The sequence below is a fragment of the Cinclus cinclus genome, chromosome 1, assembly GCF_963662255.1.
Source record: "Cinclus cinclus chromosome 1, bCinCin1.1, whole genome shotgun sequence".
NCBI classification, from domain to species: domain Eukaryota; kingdom Metazoa; phylum Chordata; class Aves; order Passeriformes; family Cinclidae; genus Cinclus; species Cinclus cinclus.
Window position 1 is genome coordinate 80,082,104 of NC_085046.1, and position 16,654 is coordinate 80,098,757.

Genomic DNA, 16,654 nt, shown 5'->3' on the forward strand with positions numbered 1-16,654 from the left:
TTTTCAGGATGTATTTGGAACAGCTTCTTCATGTGGTTGTGGATGGACCAGCTAGGAGCAGTGCTCTTCTGGACTGAGTGTTTATCAACAGAGACCTGTTGGAAGATAAAAATGTCAAGAGCAGCTGCAGAGACTGTAAGAGTATAGAGGCTGAGGACTTGAGGAGAACAAGCGATCAAATAAAGACCTCATCTTCAGAAAAGCAGATTTCAACTCTGGGAACTTCCAGGAAGGATCCAATGGGAATCTGTCTTGCAGGGCAGAGAAGCTCAGGAATGTTGGAAGATTTTTCAGTGCAACTGCTTCTTGGAGTACAAAAGAGCAGTCTATGCCCCTAAGCAGGAAAAGGAGCAGACATTAAAAAGAAATCAGTTGGAATGGCACCAAGCTACCAAGAGAGCTCAAACAAGAAAAGGAGCAATGGAGCAGTGCAAAAGGGGACAAACTTCCAAAGATGAATATAGAGGTACTGCTTCAGTGTACAGAGTTGCAATTAGGAGGCAAAAACTCAGCTGGAACTCTAAGCAGCAAAAATGTGACTAACATAAGAGCTTCTGCAAGTCTGTTAGCAAGTAGAAGTACAAGAAATATATACCTCTGCTGCTGATAAGGGTCAGCGAGTTAATAAAAAATGGCACAGAAAAGGCTGAGGCACTCAGCGTATCTTCATGGGTGATGTCAGACCCCAAAACTCTGTGTCAAGAAGCAACAACAAAGCAAATGGCAAACCACTGGTAGTACAGAAGGGTGAAATGTTGTTGCTCTTCAGCCCTACTGTCCTCCATAGCTTTTTATTGCTGCTTAACTTTGTTGACTGCTGCTCATTCTTTTTTTCCAGTCATTCTATATGTATTAAACCGTGTGGAAAATGGAACCAGAATTTCACTGGTAGACACCTTCAGCTGGGAGAATTTGCCATTTCTTCCCGATTTGACCTCCTATTGAAGAAGGAGTTTATCCATGCAGAAACCTTCTAGGTAACTTGTTCATGATGGTGTTAGAGGCCACAAATTCTGTTCTGTGTTAGAGACTTTTATAATTTGCCCAGTAAGACTATCTGGCTTGCTGATCTATAGTCTTCTAGATCTCCCTGAAACTGCCATTGCATTCAATGTCTTACAGTTTTAAGCTGTGTATTTCTTAGTTCCTTAGAACTATTGGGCAAATACCATCTGATCTTCAGTTTGTTACAGGTTGTTTTGTCAGTTTGTTTTGCGACCTATTCACTTCAATTTCAGGGAAATCCTGTGATAGGACTCCCTCAGTGATTATATAGCATGAGAATTTCCCATAAAATAGTAAAAATTTCCATGAGGGATTAATTTGGTTTCTCTTCAGTGAACCCTTTTATATCCTCACCAGTGCTTTAACAGACTCTGGAGGCAGATTCTTGCTCTTGATGCATTTGGAGAAATAGTTGTTGGTTGCTTTGATGCCTTTGGCTATTTGTCCCTTAAAATGATATTGTGCTGTCTTGTCTTCTCATATACCTGTCAGCATTTATGCTCCTATATTTTCTTTACTTGAAGTTGATTTCAACTTTCAGAAAAAGTGCTTTTTATTCATAACAGCTTCCTTTGCCCTCACTTTTTGTCTTGACCTTGAGACACTTCCTTGACTGTGTACATTCATCATACACTTCCAACAATTAGTTTCCCTACTGTCTATAAAATACTTTACTTTTAGCTTTAAACAATTTTTTTAATTTTTTTTTCTTATATATTTTTTCTTTAAGGTGGCTTCTAGCTGGCAGATGCTCTGCTTTCTGTGGGGATGTTAGATTTAAGGCCAGAATAATCACTAAGAGTGGCTTCTCAAGTGCAGGATGTGAAACCATCTTGCTTGACCAAGTCAAGAATTTAATCTTTTCCTGTGGGCATCCCAAGCATCTGTGTATGATATTATCCAAAAATCAACTTATGTGCTGCGTCGTCATGTTACTGTATTTCATTTTTTGTTCCAAGTGCTGGGGTTATTGATATCTCCCAGAACTATTGCATTTTGTACACATTTTTCAAAATACATCTCTGCCAGCTCCATACTGCATCGGCCCATATGTCAACCCGTAAAAGGTATTTTTATTCAGTGAGATTGTTTGTTTTACTGATTCTAAGCTCTTTTTCTACCTATCCTTGCCTATACTACAAATGTTATCCTGAAATACATGTTCCTTACTTATTTGTTTTCTAACAGGTGATTTTTAGGCTATAATTTCACCATGAAAACTTTTTTACTTTGTTCAAAAGATGAGCTATTCATACCAGAAATTAGGAGAATAAGATCATAATGATACTACTTAAAACTAACATTTTCATTACTAATTGCTTTTCTCTTTCATGAGGAACAATATGAATCTGTTGGGAATTTCCTGAAACTGTGGTATTTCTGTAGGGTAGCCAGAAAAGGAATGAATTGCCTAATTATTTTACTAGTTCTCTTCTTTGTAATAAAAGATGTAATAAAAGAGGAAATATCCAAAAGCTATTAAAGTTAACTGCTACTGCCACAGAATCATCTATGAAAGAAAATGTGCAAATCTCAAGGGTTTGCAGTCCTTGAGTTAAAATTTTTTTTTAGCCCATGGTGGGAATATTTTTTTCTTTAGTACTTATTAGTACTTTGTAGCAGAAATAAATTAATTATTTGACTAATCAGTGTACTGTCAGCTAGAATACTAGAATTTTTGTTTGTGAACATCCCTGTATTTGAGCAGAATTTACAATTTTGATGTAATCCTTTATTTATTTGAAAGTCCCTCCATGTTCAGTTAGTGTAGCAAACTGTGTGTCTCAAGTGCACAGAAAATCAAGCTTCTAATGTCTTAGTTTCAAGACAAGAAAAAAAAATTGTATAGGTATTCATTTGCATGTGCTAGGTTGTCTTAAAAAAAAGCCCCGTCTTGCTTTGTTAGATAACTTTTGAAGCTCTTAGTAACTTGCTAATAACCAGCTTTTTAATAGCTACTCATGGCAATATTTAGATCTAGTATCCTACTTAATTCAGAAATTGAGGGATTATTCAAATTATGGAGTCTGTTCTTGGATATGCTGTACTGATAGCCTATGTCTGTGTTGAGAAATAATTCTTATAAGGTGAGGAAAATCAAAAGAAAAAATGGTTCACCATAATAATTTCCTCAATTCAAGTAGGAGAAGAGAAAGGAAATAGTTGTCTGCTCTTTTAGACCATTTTGGACAAGTCTAAAGCTAATGATTTATCATGCTGGCTCTCCATCTGTTCGCAGTGCCTAGGATGATGTGTATTCTCCCAGCTCTGGGAGTTCAGAGGCAAATAGATAGGGAACTGGAGAACTCCATGAATAGAATGCTGGAAAAGACTTCAGATCTCTAAGCATGTAGATAGACTGCTCAAGACGTTGTGTGTGTCACTGGTGTGCATATATGTTGGTGTGTGCTCTGACAGCTCTGCAGCTATTGCTGGAATCTTGGCACATTGCCCAACAGACCACAGATAGAATCAGATAAGAAAGGGAAACTGGAACCTGAGGATGTTGTCAGAACCAAAAAAGGCTTTCTTAGTGCTTCAATGTCTAGAACATTTTTAGAAGTTTCACATTTTGTGACCACGTTGTTCAACTTCCTTTGGTTTTAACATGTCTTTAAACTATACAAATATATGTATAATTAAGCATCTTCCATCTGCAACAGGGCTGTTGCTCTTTTCAGAACCAAATTACTCTGCAGATATGTACTGGAAAATCAAGGGAAAAAACATCATTCCATGATTATGTCTGATATATTAGATTTGCTGAAAATGTAAAGTCAAGCTTCAAGAGCTGCTACTCTAAATGGAATTACCTATTTCCACTTATATATGTGCTTGGACAACTGAGAAGTAAATGAGAATTACAAGCTCGGGCCAGTGTAAGACTGAAGAGTCAGGGTCTGTTACTAAACTCCAGCTATACTTCTCATGCTCTCTTTGGAGAAGGCCTACCACTTTGAGGATTTGTTTTGCTCTCACATTGAGCTTTACAAATAATAACAGTAAACCCTAAAGCAGGTCAAAGTTTGCAAGGTAGAAAGTTAATTTAATCTTACATCCTACTTAAATTGCTGCTGCAGAGGGTGGAGGAGCAAAACACTTATATTAGACAGCTCATAGTGGTTCTAATCCTGTCCTAAAACTCCAGAGATTTTACTTACAGTTTATTGTTTTATGGACAGAAGTAGTTTGCATGGGAGGAAGTGGAATAGCACAGCAATCATGGTGGTTGATGAACCATTGGGAGTGTTGGCAAGGGACGCAAAAACTAGTGAGAAGAAGAAAAAAGTTAGCTTAAGGACTGAAGCTGAGCATGAAACAGAGCGTAAAAAATGGGATAAAAAAGGACCACACCATTTGAAATAGAAAAATTGAGATAATTTCTAAAACGTTGGTGATTATACTGGAAGATAAATAATGCAATTTCCCTAGGAACAGAAGTCCAGGCAGTTGGGCAGTGTGTCTTCAGAGAAAAAGGCTTGCCCGCAACTCACAGAGTAACAGGGCCGTATGCCTAGAGAACTAAAACATGCAGTGGAATGCAATTGTCACCATATTTGTATCAGGATCCTAAACATAAAAAACAGAATAGGGTCTTATTTCTATAAAAGTTGTTAAAGGTATAAAAGGGACTTCTTTGAAGTAGTCTTACATTAAAATAAAGGAATAGTTTACTTTTAAACACTGTAATGAACTAAACTAGTTCTTTATCCCATAAATAATCCATATGCATAATAGCCTAGATGCCATGCTAATCTCTTGTAAAGAAGCATGGTATTGCTAAAACAGTCAAATCAGGTGAAGGAATAAGCTAGAGAAATTCAGGCTGATAAAATATAAGCATTTACATTAGGTGAAATACATCTTCATTTAATTATTGTGATCAGAGAGTTTGGTAGCCTCTTATCGAATCAATAACCTTGGTATAATGACTTATGACAAGTAATTGAAAAAAATATTCAGACTTCATTAGTCCTAGGATCATGAAGAAAATAGGTCAAGAGAGATTCTGGAGGCCTCCTCCAAGCAAGTCTAGCTTGAATCTCCAAGAATGGAGACTGAACGTGTACAACTTGTTACCAGTGTTTCATTACCCTTGATGTATTGTTTGGTTCTGGATTTTTTTAAATTACTTTTTTGTTGTTTGTGTTTGTTCTTTCACCTTTTTTTCAGTTAGAATTTACTTCATTGCAACTTGTCACTGTCGCCTCTGTCCACTTGCTGTATGTGTCTGGCAAGAGCCTGGTGATGTGTTCACTGTAATCCCCTTAAAGAAATGAAACCTGCAACAACCGTGCTACAGTCTGGAGGCAGAGTGTCTGGAAAGCTGTCCAGCAGAAAAGGACATGGGGTGTTGATTTACAGAAGCTGAACATGAGCCAGCTTATGCCCAGGTGGCCAAGAAGGTGAAGGGCATCCTGGCTTTGGATCAGCAACATTGTGGATGGCAGGACCAGGGCAGAGATTGTCCCCTTGTTCTGGTGAGGCCACACCTCAAATCCTGCGTTCAGTTCTGGGCTACTCCCTGCAAGAATGACACTGAGGGGCTGGAGCGCGTCTGGAGGAGGGCAGCAGAAGGGTGGAGGATTGAGGTTGTGGGAGGAGTGGCTGAGGGAGCTGGGGCTGTTTAGCCTGGAGAAAAGGAGACTCTGGTGACCTTGTTGCACTCTACAGCTAACAGGAGACAGGAGAGTATTGCGAGGTGAGGATCAATCTCTTGTTCCAGGCAGCCGGTGAGAGGACAAGGGCACAAGAGTCTCAAATTGTGCCAGGGCAGGTTTAGGTTGGGCATCAGAAAGATTTTTTTTTTTTCACTGGCAGGGTTGTTAAGCATTGGAACAGAGTCATCCCTGAAAGCGTTCAAGAAATGACTGGATGTGTTACTTAGTTCTACGGTCTAGTTGACATGGTAGTATTTGGTAAAGGTTGGACTGTTAATCTTGGAAGTCTTTTCCAGCCTTAGTGATTCTATAAAATACACCCTCCCTAGATGATCTCTTATCCATGCTAAACAAGCCAAATTTCTTCACCTTCTGCTTGTATAATATGTGTTTTAATCTTCTGACCATTTTTGTTGCCCTCTGGTGATCCTGCTTCAAAATCTTGTCACGTCTTGTCCTGGTAGCCCAAAGCCACCACTGTACTCAAGATGCAGCTTAAGGAGTAGCAAATAAAAGGAAATAATTAGTTCAACTGTTTCTTTGTTCTGCTAGTGGCTCTCTTGTTAGCGCAGTGAAATGAGTGGTTGGCCATTGTCACCACAGGAATGCACTGCTAAGTCATAACTTTGTGTCTGCCGCACCCCCAGATCCTTCCTAGGAAGACACTGTATTGTTACATGAGATTCCATCCTCTGTGCAGGACTGTTTTTCTTTCATGAGCTTCATGACACTCTTGTTGGCCTACTCTTCCAGCTTGTCAAAGTTCCTCTGAATGGTAGTCCTGCCCTCCAGTGTATGAATTGCTTCCTTCAGATTGCTTACCTGGAAACTTGTACTTGCTTCTAGGTGCAATCATCTCTCCATTAAGATTCTGCAAGAACGTGCATACCCACCCCTGAGTTTCTGAATCTGCCACCTCTCTGCTTATCTGATTACCTTTCTGTGAACTTTTTCCATCACCCTCATGTTATTCAGTATAATGGAAGACCGAAACAATTCAGTCAAAAAGGAATAGAACAGAACAAAAGAAAACACAGTCCTACAATGGAGACTGTAGAGAATGTGAAAGGTATTGATTGGTACATTCTAAAGCCCAGTTTTGAAGCTTTTGAAGAACATTTACTGTCAGATGTTTGGGGGCATTGCTAGTGGTGTTTTTTTCCTGTTTTGAAAGCGTGAAGACACTCTGTTTTCCTTCTATTTACAGAATGGGCTGTCAGGTCTGTTTTATATCTGATGATATCTATCCCTAGATTTCTGCCAAGTTAAACTTTCCTAGGTTTTGCTGTTTTCCTTAGGAAGTATGTGATCCAGTTTTTGCTACTAATGTGTGTTTGGTACAATAGGTTAAAAATAGTTTGTTACCAACATCACTCTGAGTAGAGACGCTCAGTGCAGCGTACAGATGCAGAGTATATGGAATTGTGCATGATGCCATAGGACGTGCCTAGGAATATATACACTTGTGATGTTAATTGAGGTAAGGCTTTTCTTGTTTAACAGGTCACAAAAAGGTAGAGCCAATGTTGTACACTTCTACAGCCTGTATACTTCTTTGAAGTTCTTTGGTTTCTAACATACTCCTTTGAAAGACATCAATCCCAGAGAGAACTTGTTTGTGTTGCTGTAATCAGGTTTCCTGTATTCTTCTCACCAGGGATTCCCAAACCTGGATTATCACTGCTGTTATTTGTCTGTATTTGAAGATTCAAATGACCACCAGTGCCCCAATTAGGTTTTGTATAGCGTATTTGCAATCAAAAGCTAAACACTTCTTTTTTAATGTCATGACCTAAAGATTCTTAGGGACCCAGTAATTTTGCAAGCCTCCTGGGCCTGAATTTAGATTTTTTTATTATTTTTTTTTTAGGTTTGGGGTTGTTTTTAGCTGCTTTGTACCATCACTACTGATTTTGCTTTCTTTTGCTTAGTATTGATACACATCTCTTTGTGAAAGGATTGAAGGATTAGTGGGTCAATACAGATGACCCAGCAGATGCAAACATGAAAAATAACGAAATACCCTCTGGTTTGGTGTGCCCTGAGCCCAGGAGTTCCTAAATTGTCCAAAGGCTGTGAAGATTTCCAGCATGCTTGTTCAGTGTCTGGACTACTCTGAGATGTGATGACCTGACTCAAGTCTTATATTGTGCTTGAAGCTTTGGTAGCTGTAAAGGATAGATAAAAGACAAAACTCATGCTGATAAGGAAAGTACATTGAACTGCCATCTATGGAGTAATGAATATTTTTACTAAATAAACCTCACCATGATTGCAGACAAATACCATTTTTTAAACAAAAATTACTTCTGACCCTAGCAGATAAATACTTTGTATCATTTCAAAACAATTTGATAAGGTTATAATGAAGTTCTGCCCTTTCCAAGTTGCTCTCTTGAGTGATTTCTCTGGATTACTCTCATGATTACGTCTGATCTCTGGCAGCTTCCCACTCCCACAGCCCCTCCCAGTGCTAAGGACTGCCATGGTGGTCACAGCACTCTGTAGTGCCTTTGCGTGGGCACTTGCTTTAGCATTATTGCCCTTTGCAGCTCAGTCCTTGAGGCGGCTCTTGACATGTTATTATGTAAATTAATTTTGATGTTGCATTGTAGTTTCTGCTGCTCTTCATTCTGCAATTGTCTTGACAACAGATTTGCATAATCAGTGAGTAGGAATATGTTTTTAGTTTTGATGTTCTGATTAGCTTGATTTAGATAAATAATAGAAAGTTGTGAATATAAAACAACGTGGCATGAACTGGTGAAAATGATTGTAAACACAACAAATAAGACAACTGATGGAATCAGGTTCAGTGATTTTTATTTTTTTTCTAATTTGTAAGCAAATGCTATTTCTGGTTTCTATCTTCTTGCACTCTGACAGTTGCTTGAAATCTAAACATATGGATTTATTCAAATATTAGTCACTCTCACTGCTTCCCAAACAAAGAGAAGGAAGCTTATTAATTTGTTTTCTGCCAGGATTTTTTGGTATGAAGGGAAAACAGATTCAGAAATCTTACTTGAATTCTTCTTTCCTTATTTCAGTCCAAAGGCAACCCTGTGGACCTGCACCTTTTTCATGGCATGAAGGAATACCAAAGACAGTTGCTTATTAAATTTAGTGTAGAGGATAATTCTTGAAGTTTTAATTGTTTGGCTCTGCACATATCCCACCTCCCCACCTTTTGTCTCCTTCCTTTCATTTTGAACTTCTGGAGGCACCTGGCAGAAAATTAATTAAGAAATAGTAGCAATTAAAAAGTTAGTAGTGAAGTTCTTGTTTGTTTTCTACCCATTTTCATGTATTGGAAACGTAAGATTATTTCTTTCTTAAGTGATCTAGTACATTTCTGCTTCCTGCTTGAGGAGTAACATAGATACAACTGCACTTTTATAGTCATCTTTGCAGGGCAGGACTTAAGTAATGTGGGTATTGAAACCAGGAAACATCAATTTGTACATCTTAAGAACAGAAGAGTTTCCTCAATAAGGAACCAGGGAGAGAGAGAATGAGAGAAGCTCTTTAAACCAATCAGTTTAGGGCATTTGCTGGAGTAGCACTTAATGTAATTGGACTGAAAGAGATTTAGTGGAGGATGAGTCATGAAATGTGCTAGGAAATTAAAGAAAGATGGAAGGCAGAAGAAAACAGAAAGCAGTAAATAGGAAAGAAAAATAAATTACATAGTGAACAGTAGAAAAGTATATTTTGGAGACTACAATCATGAGCAAAAAATGTTCTGGGAACAAAGTAATCATAGCAAAAGAGTATTAGTTGAGGAAAAGCAGAAGTTTCTGGGAACACTGTCAAGCAGAGTGATTAACTGAAGGAATACAAAGTATAGAAAAGATAGGAGAAATATACACTCCAGACAGTTGGGGAAAAAAAAAAAAGGCAAAATAATACTCACTTTTGAAGTATTTCAGTAAAACGGGTTTGGGGCATTTCTGTATTTAGTTGGCTTGGGATAGCATGGACAAAAAGGAGAAACTGGGCAACTGTTATTTGCACCCCTACTGGACATAAAGAACACGATGAGCTGCACTTCCTTGTCTAGGACAAGGCGAGTGGACGACATAGTGAGAGAGTAGCATTTGTTCCTGAGGTCTTGGTGCTTAACCCTCTCTTAGCAGCAGTGTGGGGACAGCTGCACCTTCTTACTAGGCAGGTAAGGCAAGTGCCCATGCTAAGCCATGGCAAAGAGCACACCTGACCTGCCTCACCTGGGGTGGTGAGAGCTGAACTGACTGGGTGAAAATCTATGCTAAGCACCAAAATTTGCATCGTTGCGATAGAATCAAGTGGCTTAAGAAATGCAGTGAGACAAAATAGCTGTTAAAAGTTCTGCTTGTGTTTTGAAAGTAAACATAATGCTCAGTTAGAATTCCTTGGGTATTTTATACTAGCCAAGTTTCTTCAGGCTTGCAGGCTTTGATTTAAACGTGCTGGCATGGAAAATACTGTACCACTTTGATTTTTCATTCTTCAACAATTTAGTAATATTTTTGTTACAATCCTTTCTGCATTAAGGGTTTTATTTTATGCAAACAAGACCTGGATTTGAATAATAACTCTTGGAAAGCTGATAAACTCTTCAGCTTTTCAGGCAATTGATTCTTTTAGGTAAGAGAAATGCTCTCTGTGAAGGAGGCATATATGAAATAGGTGGTTATTGTCAGGTGATTTTTGTTAATCATCTCTTCGAACAACAGTGAGAAAGATATTTCTGTACGCTACAAAAATGTACAGAGAATTTTGTTAACTATTGATTTCTATAGCACTGTTGACATTTAATGAGCAGCAGTGTTTTGGTTTTGGTCTTTACAACAATCTGACTTTCAGTGGTATTCTTGTATTCTCTGTAGATTTGTTTGGAAAAATAAATTCGCAGTTAAGCAGGCTTTGTCACAGAGTCAGTGGCTATTTAAGTATTCACTGTTTTTAACTGTATTTCAATTATGGTTTGCCTCATTTCTGAGATTTGAAAAGTTTAATGCCTTCATTTACCCTTGATTACTTGATCAGAGATTTTAGGTAGGACTTAGAATGAACACTCATAAATCCTGTTCTACTTCTACCATTTCTTCCTTCTCTCAAATACTAAGTCCTTCAATGTCACTTGGTGGGCATAAGTCAGGACTCCAGTAATTTCTAGTGATGTTCTGTACAGCAGGACCCTGCTGGGGAGTTATCCAAGGGACTCCCTCCCATACCTCTGCATTACAGGGAGGTCATTTTGGGGAAAAAAGAAAAAAAAGGGGGGGGAGGGGAAGGGATAATGGGTTCATTTGTGTGGAAAAGAAAATTATTTAAGAAATGGATTCTCAAAATATCACTTCTTGAGCCTTCAATAAACCTAAATAAAAGGGGTAGGAGAGATGTTTGCTTACCTGTGAAAATGATGCAGTGTTACTGACCAAAATGAAAGGGCAGCAACACTCGACAAATTTGCAATAACCATAACTCCCTAAAGGTATTTATTTTTTTATTTGATAAAACTAGTTCCACAATATGTGAGGAATGTAGTCCTTTGAGAAATAGTGGAGGTTTTAATTATATTGGTTTTCTTTTCTTTTTTTTTTTTTAATAAAAGATAATCTGTTGTGTATAAAAACAAAAACACTTTATAAGTACTGTAACAAGCTCTGTGGATAAATCTTTTCTGGTAGGCCTGGTTTGGTTTCCTTGACACAATAAAGGAAAATAAATAAAATTAACAGTAGGAATTTTATCACAGCTTTTGTCCAAAACTACTTGAGTTTCCCTTCTGCTCATCAACAACTGCAGAAATTAATCTGTGCTCAGGCCATATCAACACGCCTTCAATTTAGTTTCTTACACTGGTGTATACTGTGATGGCTGTCTTTTTTAGTGCAGAAATCTTTGTCAGCACCATAACTTAGCATCTTTTTTTTTTAAGTAACACAAATTGTACTTATTTGTGATCACACTTAGGTCAGTTTGCTACAATCTTTATGTTACTGAGGGATCTGCATGAACTTTGTAGACTAAATTATTTAATATATTTAGAAATTCCATTCCTGATAAATAGTCTCATTCTATGACATACATCATTAAATAAATGAAGGAAGAAGTAGATGTCACCACAAAAATGTCAACTTTAAATGTGTTAAAAAAGGAAAAAAAAGCTTTGTTATAATGTATTATGCTAACAATTCTTGCACAAATTTCATTTTTGTGTTGAAATTCCATCTTAATCTGAAGAGAAATCAGAGCAAATGGTTTAACTTTTTTCAGGAATTGCAGTTTGAGAGACTGACTCGAGAACTTGAGGCTGAACGTCAGATTGTAGCAAGCCAGCTGGAGAGATGTAAGCTTGGATCAGAAACTGGAAGCATGAGCAGCATTAGGTAATGTACAAATTGTTGTCTTTATAATAAGTAAATTTTGTTGCTGTATGAATTATCACTGAGAACAAGCTTGATAATCTTTTTGCAAAAATAATATACACTAGGCAGTGTGAGATTTTAGTAGAGTTTCAAAACTTGCATTGTGATCTGCTTTTTGAAAAGAAAATTTCTTGCAATTTTGTATCTTCTTTTTCCAGTAACAAAATAATAGTCACATTTGGAATTCATTGATTTGCTGGAGTTTGAATGGATTATCAGCAACTTGTTTCCACTATCAATACAGCTGTAATTTTCAGCTGAAGATTTTTAGCTTCCTAACTGTAGAGATGTACTGATAAGTTTTGTGAACTTTTTTAATCATAATTTTATCATTAAAAGGTTTAGAATGATTTATGTAAAGCTGCTGACCTGTCATCAAAATGTCATGTATATCTTATATCTTCCTGAGAAGATATAAGTCACTCTCTTTGTTTAAATGTTGGTTTACTTAAAAAAATTATTCTGGTAGATTGTTTGGCAGATGACGAGTTTACTTAGGAAATTGTAACAAAAGGAAACTGATCTCTTGGTGAACTTAGTGGAAGTAAAGACTTTGCATTTTTTAGTTTCTTGATATGTGTGTTTCTTTGTTTTCTCAGTGAAACTAATAAAAGGAAGATGATGGTACTTGAGTTTCAAGAATTGAGAAAAAATAAGTTGGATAGTCATGTGTTCTGTTTTTTATCAGTGGAAATATAAATTGATAATATTAAGTATGAAATGCCAATCTTAGTGGAGAGTTTTGTATGATAATAGTTGCAAAAGTACAGAAAGCATTGATCACTTCCTCAGTTTAAGCAAGTCCAACTACGCTTTAATCAAGTGAATGATTTTTCCACAAGTAAAAAATAATTATTCAGTAGAATGCCAAAGATGTAACAAAAATATGGATTGCAAGTTCAATTAAAATGGCAGGAGTCAGAAAATTCTTTCACTAATTCAGCAGAAGCTGTACATGAAGTTGACTTAATAAAGCATTCTTAATAAATCAGGTGAGAATTAACTCCTTAAGATAAACTCTTATTTTGTAGAAACTTTGTCACTATCTAGACTTGTCAACATTAGAGGATGTATGTTACTTAAAATTGTTTAAGCACAGCCTATATTGGCATGTCAAGTGTGCTTCTCTAGCACTTTAAATTTTATGTATGGTGTGACTGCATTTCAAGAAAGTTATCTGAAATATGTTTGAGTAATACTGTGGTATGTTTAAATAATGCTGTTATTTTAGAATTATTCCAGTCAGAGGTTATGAAGATTGGGAAATTTCTTGTTGTGCAGGAGATGTTTCCTTGGTGAGCTTTCTTCTTATTGATAAAGTTAAACTTTGGAGTTATCAGTGATATCAAGGTTAGATGACTTAGCATGGGTTCTGAGACTCTAGCTGTTCAAGAAGTTCAATAATTTGACTGCTAATCTGTCTATTCTAGCAATTTCCAGCATTTAAACTAAAAATATTTTAAGAAATACCTGAAATAAGTTTTTGCAGAAGTTAACATCAAAAGCTTACACTTAGGTAGCTGTCCTTAGACTTGGTAAGTGATGTAAAGAGGAAATGAATAATAATCTAATATTGTTTGTGTTGAGTTGTTATTTATTCCATATGTATTAAATGGGTAATATTCTGTCCAGAGAATTCTGCATCATCATTGGCAGGGCTTAGAACTAACACAAATACGAAATGAAGTCAAGTATCTTTCTGGCTGCTGTGATGCTTCTGACTTTACAGTGCTCATCCAGATTTGACAAAGTTTCTTTAGCATTGTATTCTTTGACATACCCTTGATCTGTAGTCATTTTTAGGAGATTTAGGACTGTATTCAGTAAGAATTTTGGTAAAAAGGACTTGAGAACATTCTTTTCAGGAGCAGGTACTTGGCTGTGAACCGAAGGCAGAATGAGTTGCTTCTGATAAAGCGGAATAAAATGCTTAGACCGTGAGTTAGGACAAAATTTGTGAACTCTTCCCTTCCCCAGTTTCCATATTGGCAGACTATGAACAGTTCATTAACTCAGCCTGCTGAGTATTAAAATTTCATGCTATATTCCATAAGGAGAGGAGTCATGTTCTATGCTGCTCCATTCCTCTGGTTGAAGTGCTTATTCCTTCTGGGCCAGATCTATCAGTCTGTCGCTCCCTTTGGTATGGGGGCACAATTAGATGCCAGCATATCTTTAGAGTTCTTCAGTCTCTGATAATTTTAAAGTACATATCAAAGAAATGTACTGTTAGCAAATCCTTAAAACTTCAAGTTCCTGTTTCATATTCTTTATCACTGTTTTGAGTAATTTCTTTGATTTTTTTTTTTTTTTTTGTTTTGGGTTTTATTTTTAAGGCGTCTTAGTGTTTGAGCTGAGCATAGCTCAAGCCTAGCCTACTCTTCTATGAACACAGCATTTGCAAATTGGTCAGGAAATAGACTTTTTCTCAACTGAATTTCTACTCGCTACTGAAATTGGTAGAGCATGTGCCATTTGTTATTGAAAGTCTCTTGAATAGACTGGAATTTGTGCCTGAGTGCCTGAAGAAATATGCTGAAGTTTCTGTGTCTTACGAGTAGCAAAAATGCAGCCTAATAAACTGAATAACATGGAAAACATACCTGCCTTGTATATGCTTTTTCAGTAGACTTCTCTCCCTTAGAAATGCTTATGTTATTCACACTTTATTACCAGGAAGCCTAAGTTCTTAATGTTTTCTGTAGGTAGATACAATGTTCAATTCACTGAAAACGGAAGTACAGCAAGTCTAATTGATAAACCCATAAGTTCCTTCATTTCAAGAACGTTGAAGAAATAGCTGGGATGCATTGTGACATAGGTAGACAACTGCTGCTCTGTTGGTCAAGTAAATAAAGTTGCAGTTGGAGTTTTCCTGTACAGCTGTCAGTGTTAGATCTAATTTAGGCTACTTATTGTGAAAGGACATGTAGTTTTCTTTGTAGATATTTAATATTAAGGATTGAAAAATCCAGTAGCCTTGGAAGAGGTGAGGCTGCCGCAACCTAGACCTGCATAGACTGGAGAAATGGTCTGAATTGAACTTTTTCATGTTGAAATTCATCAGTGATTTACAAATGCATCTGGGATGGAGTATCCCCTTGTTACTACACGGCCAGGGATAAAAAACAGCCTTGCAGGAAAAGATCTTTAGGACCTTGGAAATCTTAAACAGCCTAAGTGATTCTCTGAGACAGCAGTGTGTCCTTACAGCAAAGGTCAGCTGCACCTTGGTCAGGGCAACTGTTTGTTTCCCTTCTGTTTGGGGAAGGGAAGCTCTTGACGATACACCTTGAATGCCCTTTCCAGTTTTGGGCATCCTACTAGAAGAAAGACATCATCATGCTGGAGCAGGTTCTGTGGAGAGCTGCCAGGAAGGCGAGAGGCTAGAGAGTACCTGGGGTGTGGAAAGAGGCAGAGGAAAAAAGGGCTTTTAACTACAAGGGAAGGGTCAGGAGGGGTCAGTCTTCTGATTGCAACCAGGTAAAGGAAGGATGAACAGAAAATAGGGTAAGAGTGTTCTCAGAGGTGCATTGGGGTAGAGTGATAGATGACAGATGGAAGTTGGACACACATTCTAATTAGGTGTTAAGGTGTTTTTCACCATAAATTTGGTTAAATGTTGTCACAGGTTGCACTGATTGGTTCTAGAGTTTTCATCTGTGGAAATAAGGACTATTTGTTCCCACCTAAGTTTTCCTGTGTTTCTTATTACTATTTCTTCATAAATCCTGGAATAGAGTTGTATATTTTTTATTTTCCATCAAATTACAGGCTCCCCAGGGAAGTAATTATAGCATCAAGACTCCCAGAATGCAAGAAGCATTTAAATAAGTCAGGCACATGGTTGGATTCCTGGGGCTGTCCTGTACAGGGCCAGGAGTTGATGATCTTTGTGGTTCCTTTTTGACTCAGGGTATTCTATGATTCTATTGAAGTATTTCAGAAAAAAAATCTCTCTTACCTGAACTGGTGAATGTGTTTGCTTTTGCCTGTGAATGTGGGTATTAAAATAAGAATATAGGTATTTAAACAAAGTTGAAAAATACATGGTTTATATGGATTCTGGAGCAAAATATGAGCCAAAAGGCAGATATGTTTGTCATATTATGAGGACAGAACAGGGCTTTTTAATGAGAAGAGTTTGATCAACAGTCCTGTGTAAAAAACACTGTAGCTTTCAAGTAAAATTTATACACCATCATACATCTAGAACTTACATTTCAATACACATTAGAAAATAGTTTAGCCTGTATTGTGGTTCTTTGTCAACTCAAGATTTATCAGTTAAATGTGTTAAACTTTTTACAATGGTTTGCTTACAGTGATATCTCTAAATGCTGCTGGGAAGCTTCTAACTTGAAAACAAGAATTTAAAAATGCTTTTGTTTAAATGTAAATTAGAAAGCTGACTTTTAAAAAGAAAAAAGTCAACAATTATTGCAGAGCAGAATTAAAAATTATCAGTATTTTATCCTTACCTATGAAAATGCAAATTATAATTTTTGTACTTACTTTTTAAAAACAAGCCGATAGCATGGCTATTTTTAACAGGGTTTTTGAACACTGGTC

General features: G+C 37.0%; 1 protein-coding gene across 1 annotated transcript in view; it reads left to right on the forward strand.

Annotated features, from left to right (window-relative positions):
- Positions 1-16,654, forward strand: part of CTNND2 (catenin delta 2) — a 506,399-nt gene that overhangs the window by 111,783 nt on the left and 377,962 nt on the right. Inside the window, exon 2 of the mRNA XM_062503028.1 lies at positions 11,931-12,043. Coding sequence (XP_062359012.1) covers positions 11,931-12,043 — 113 coding nt within the window. The remainder of the gene's footprint in view (positions 1-11,930; positions 12,044-16,654) is intronic.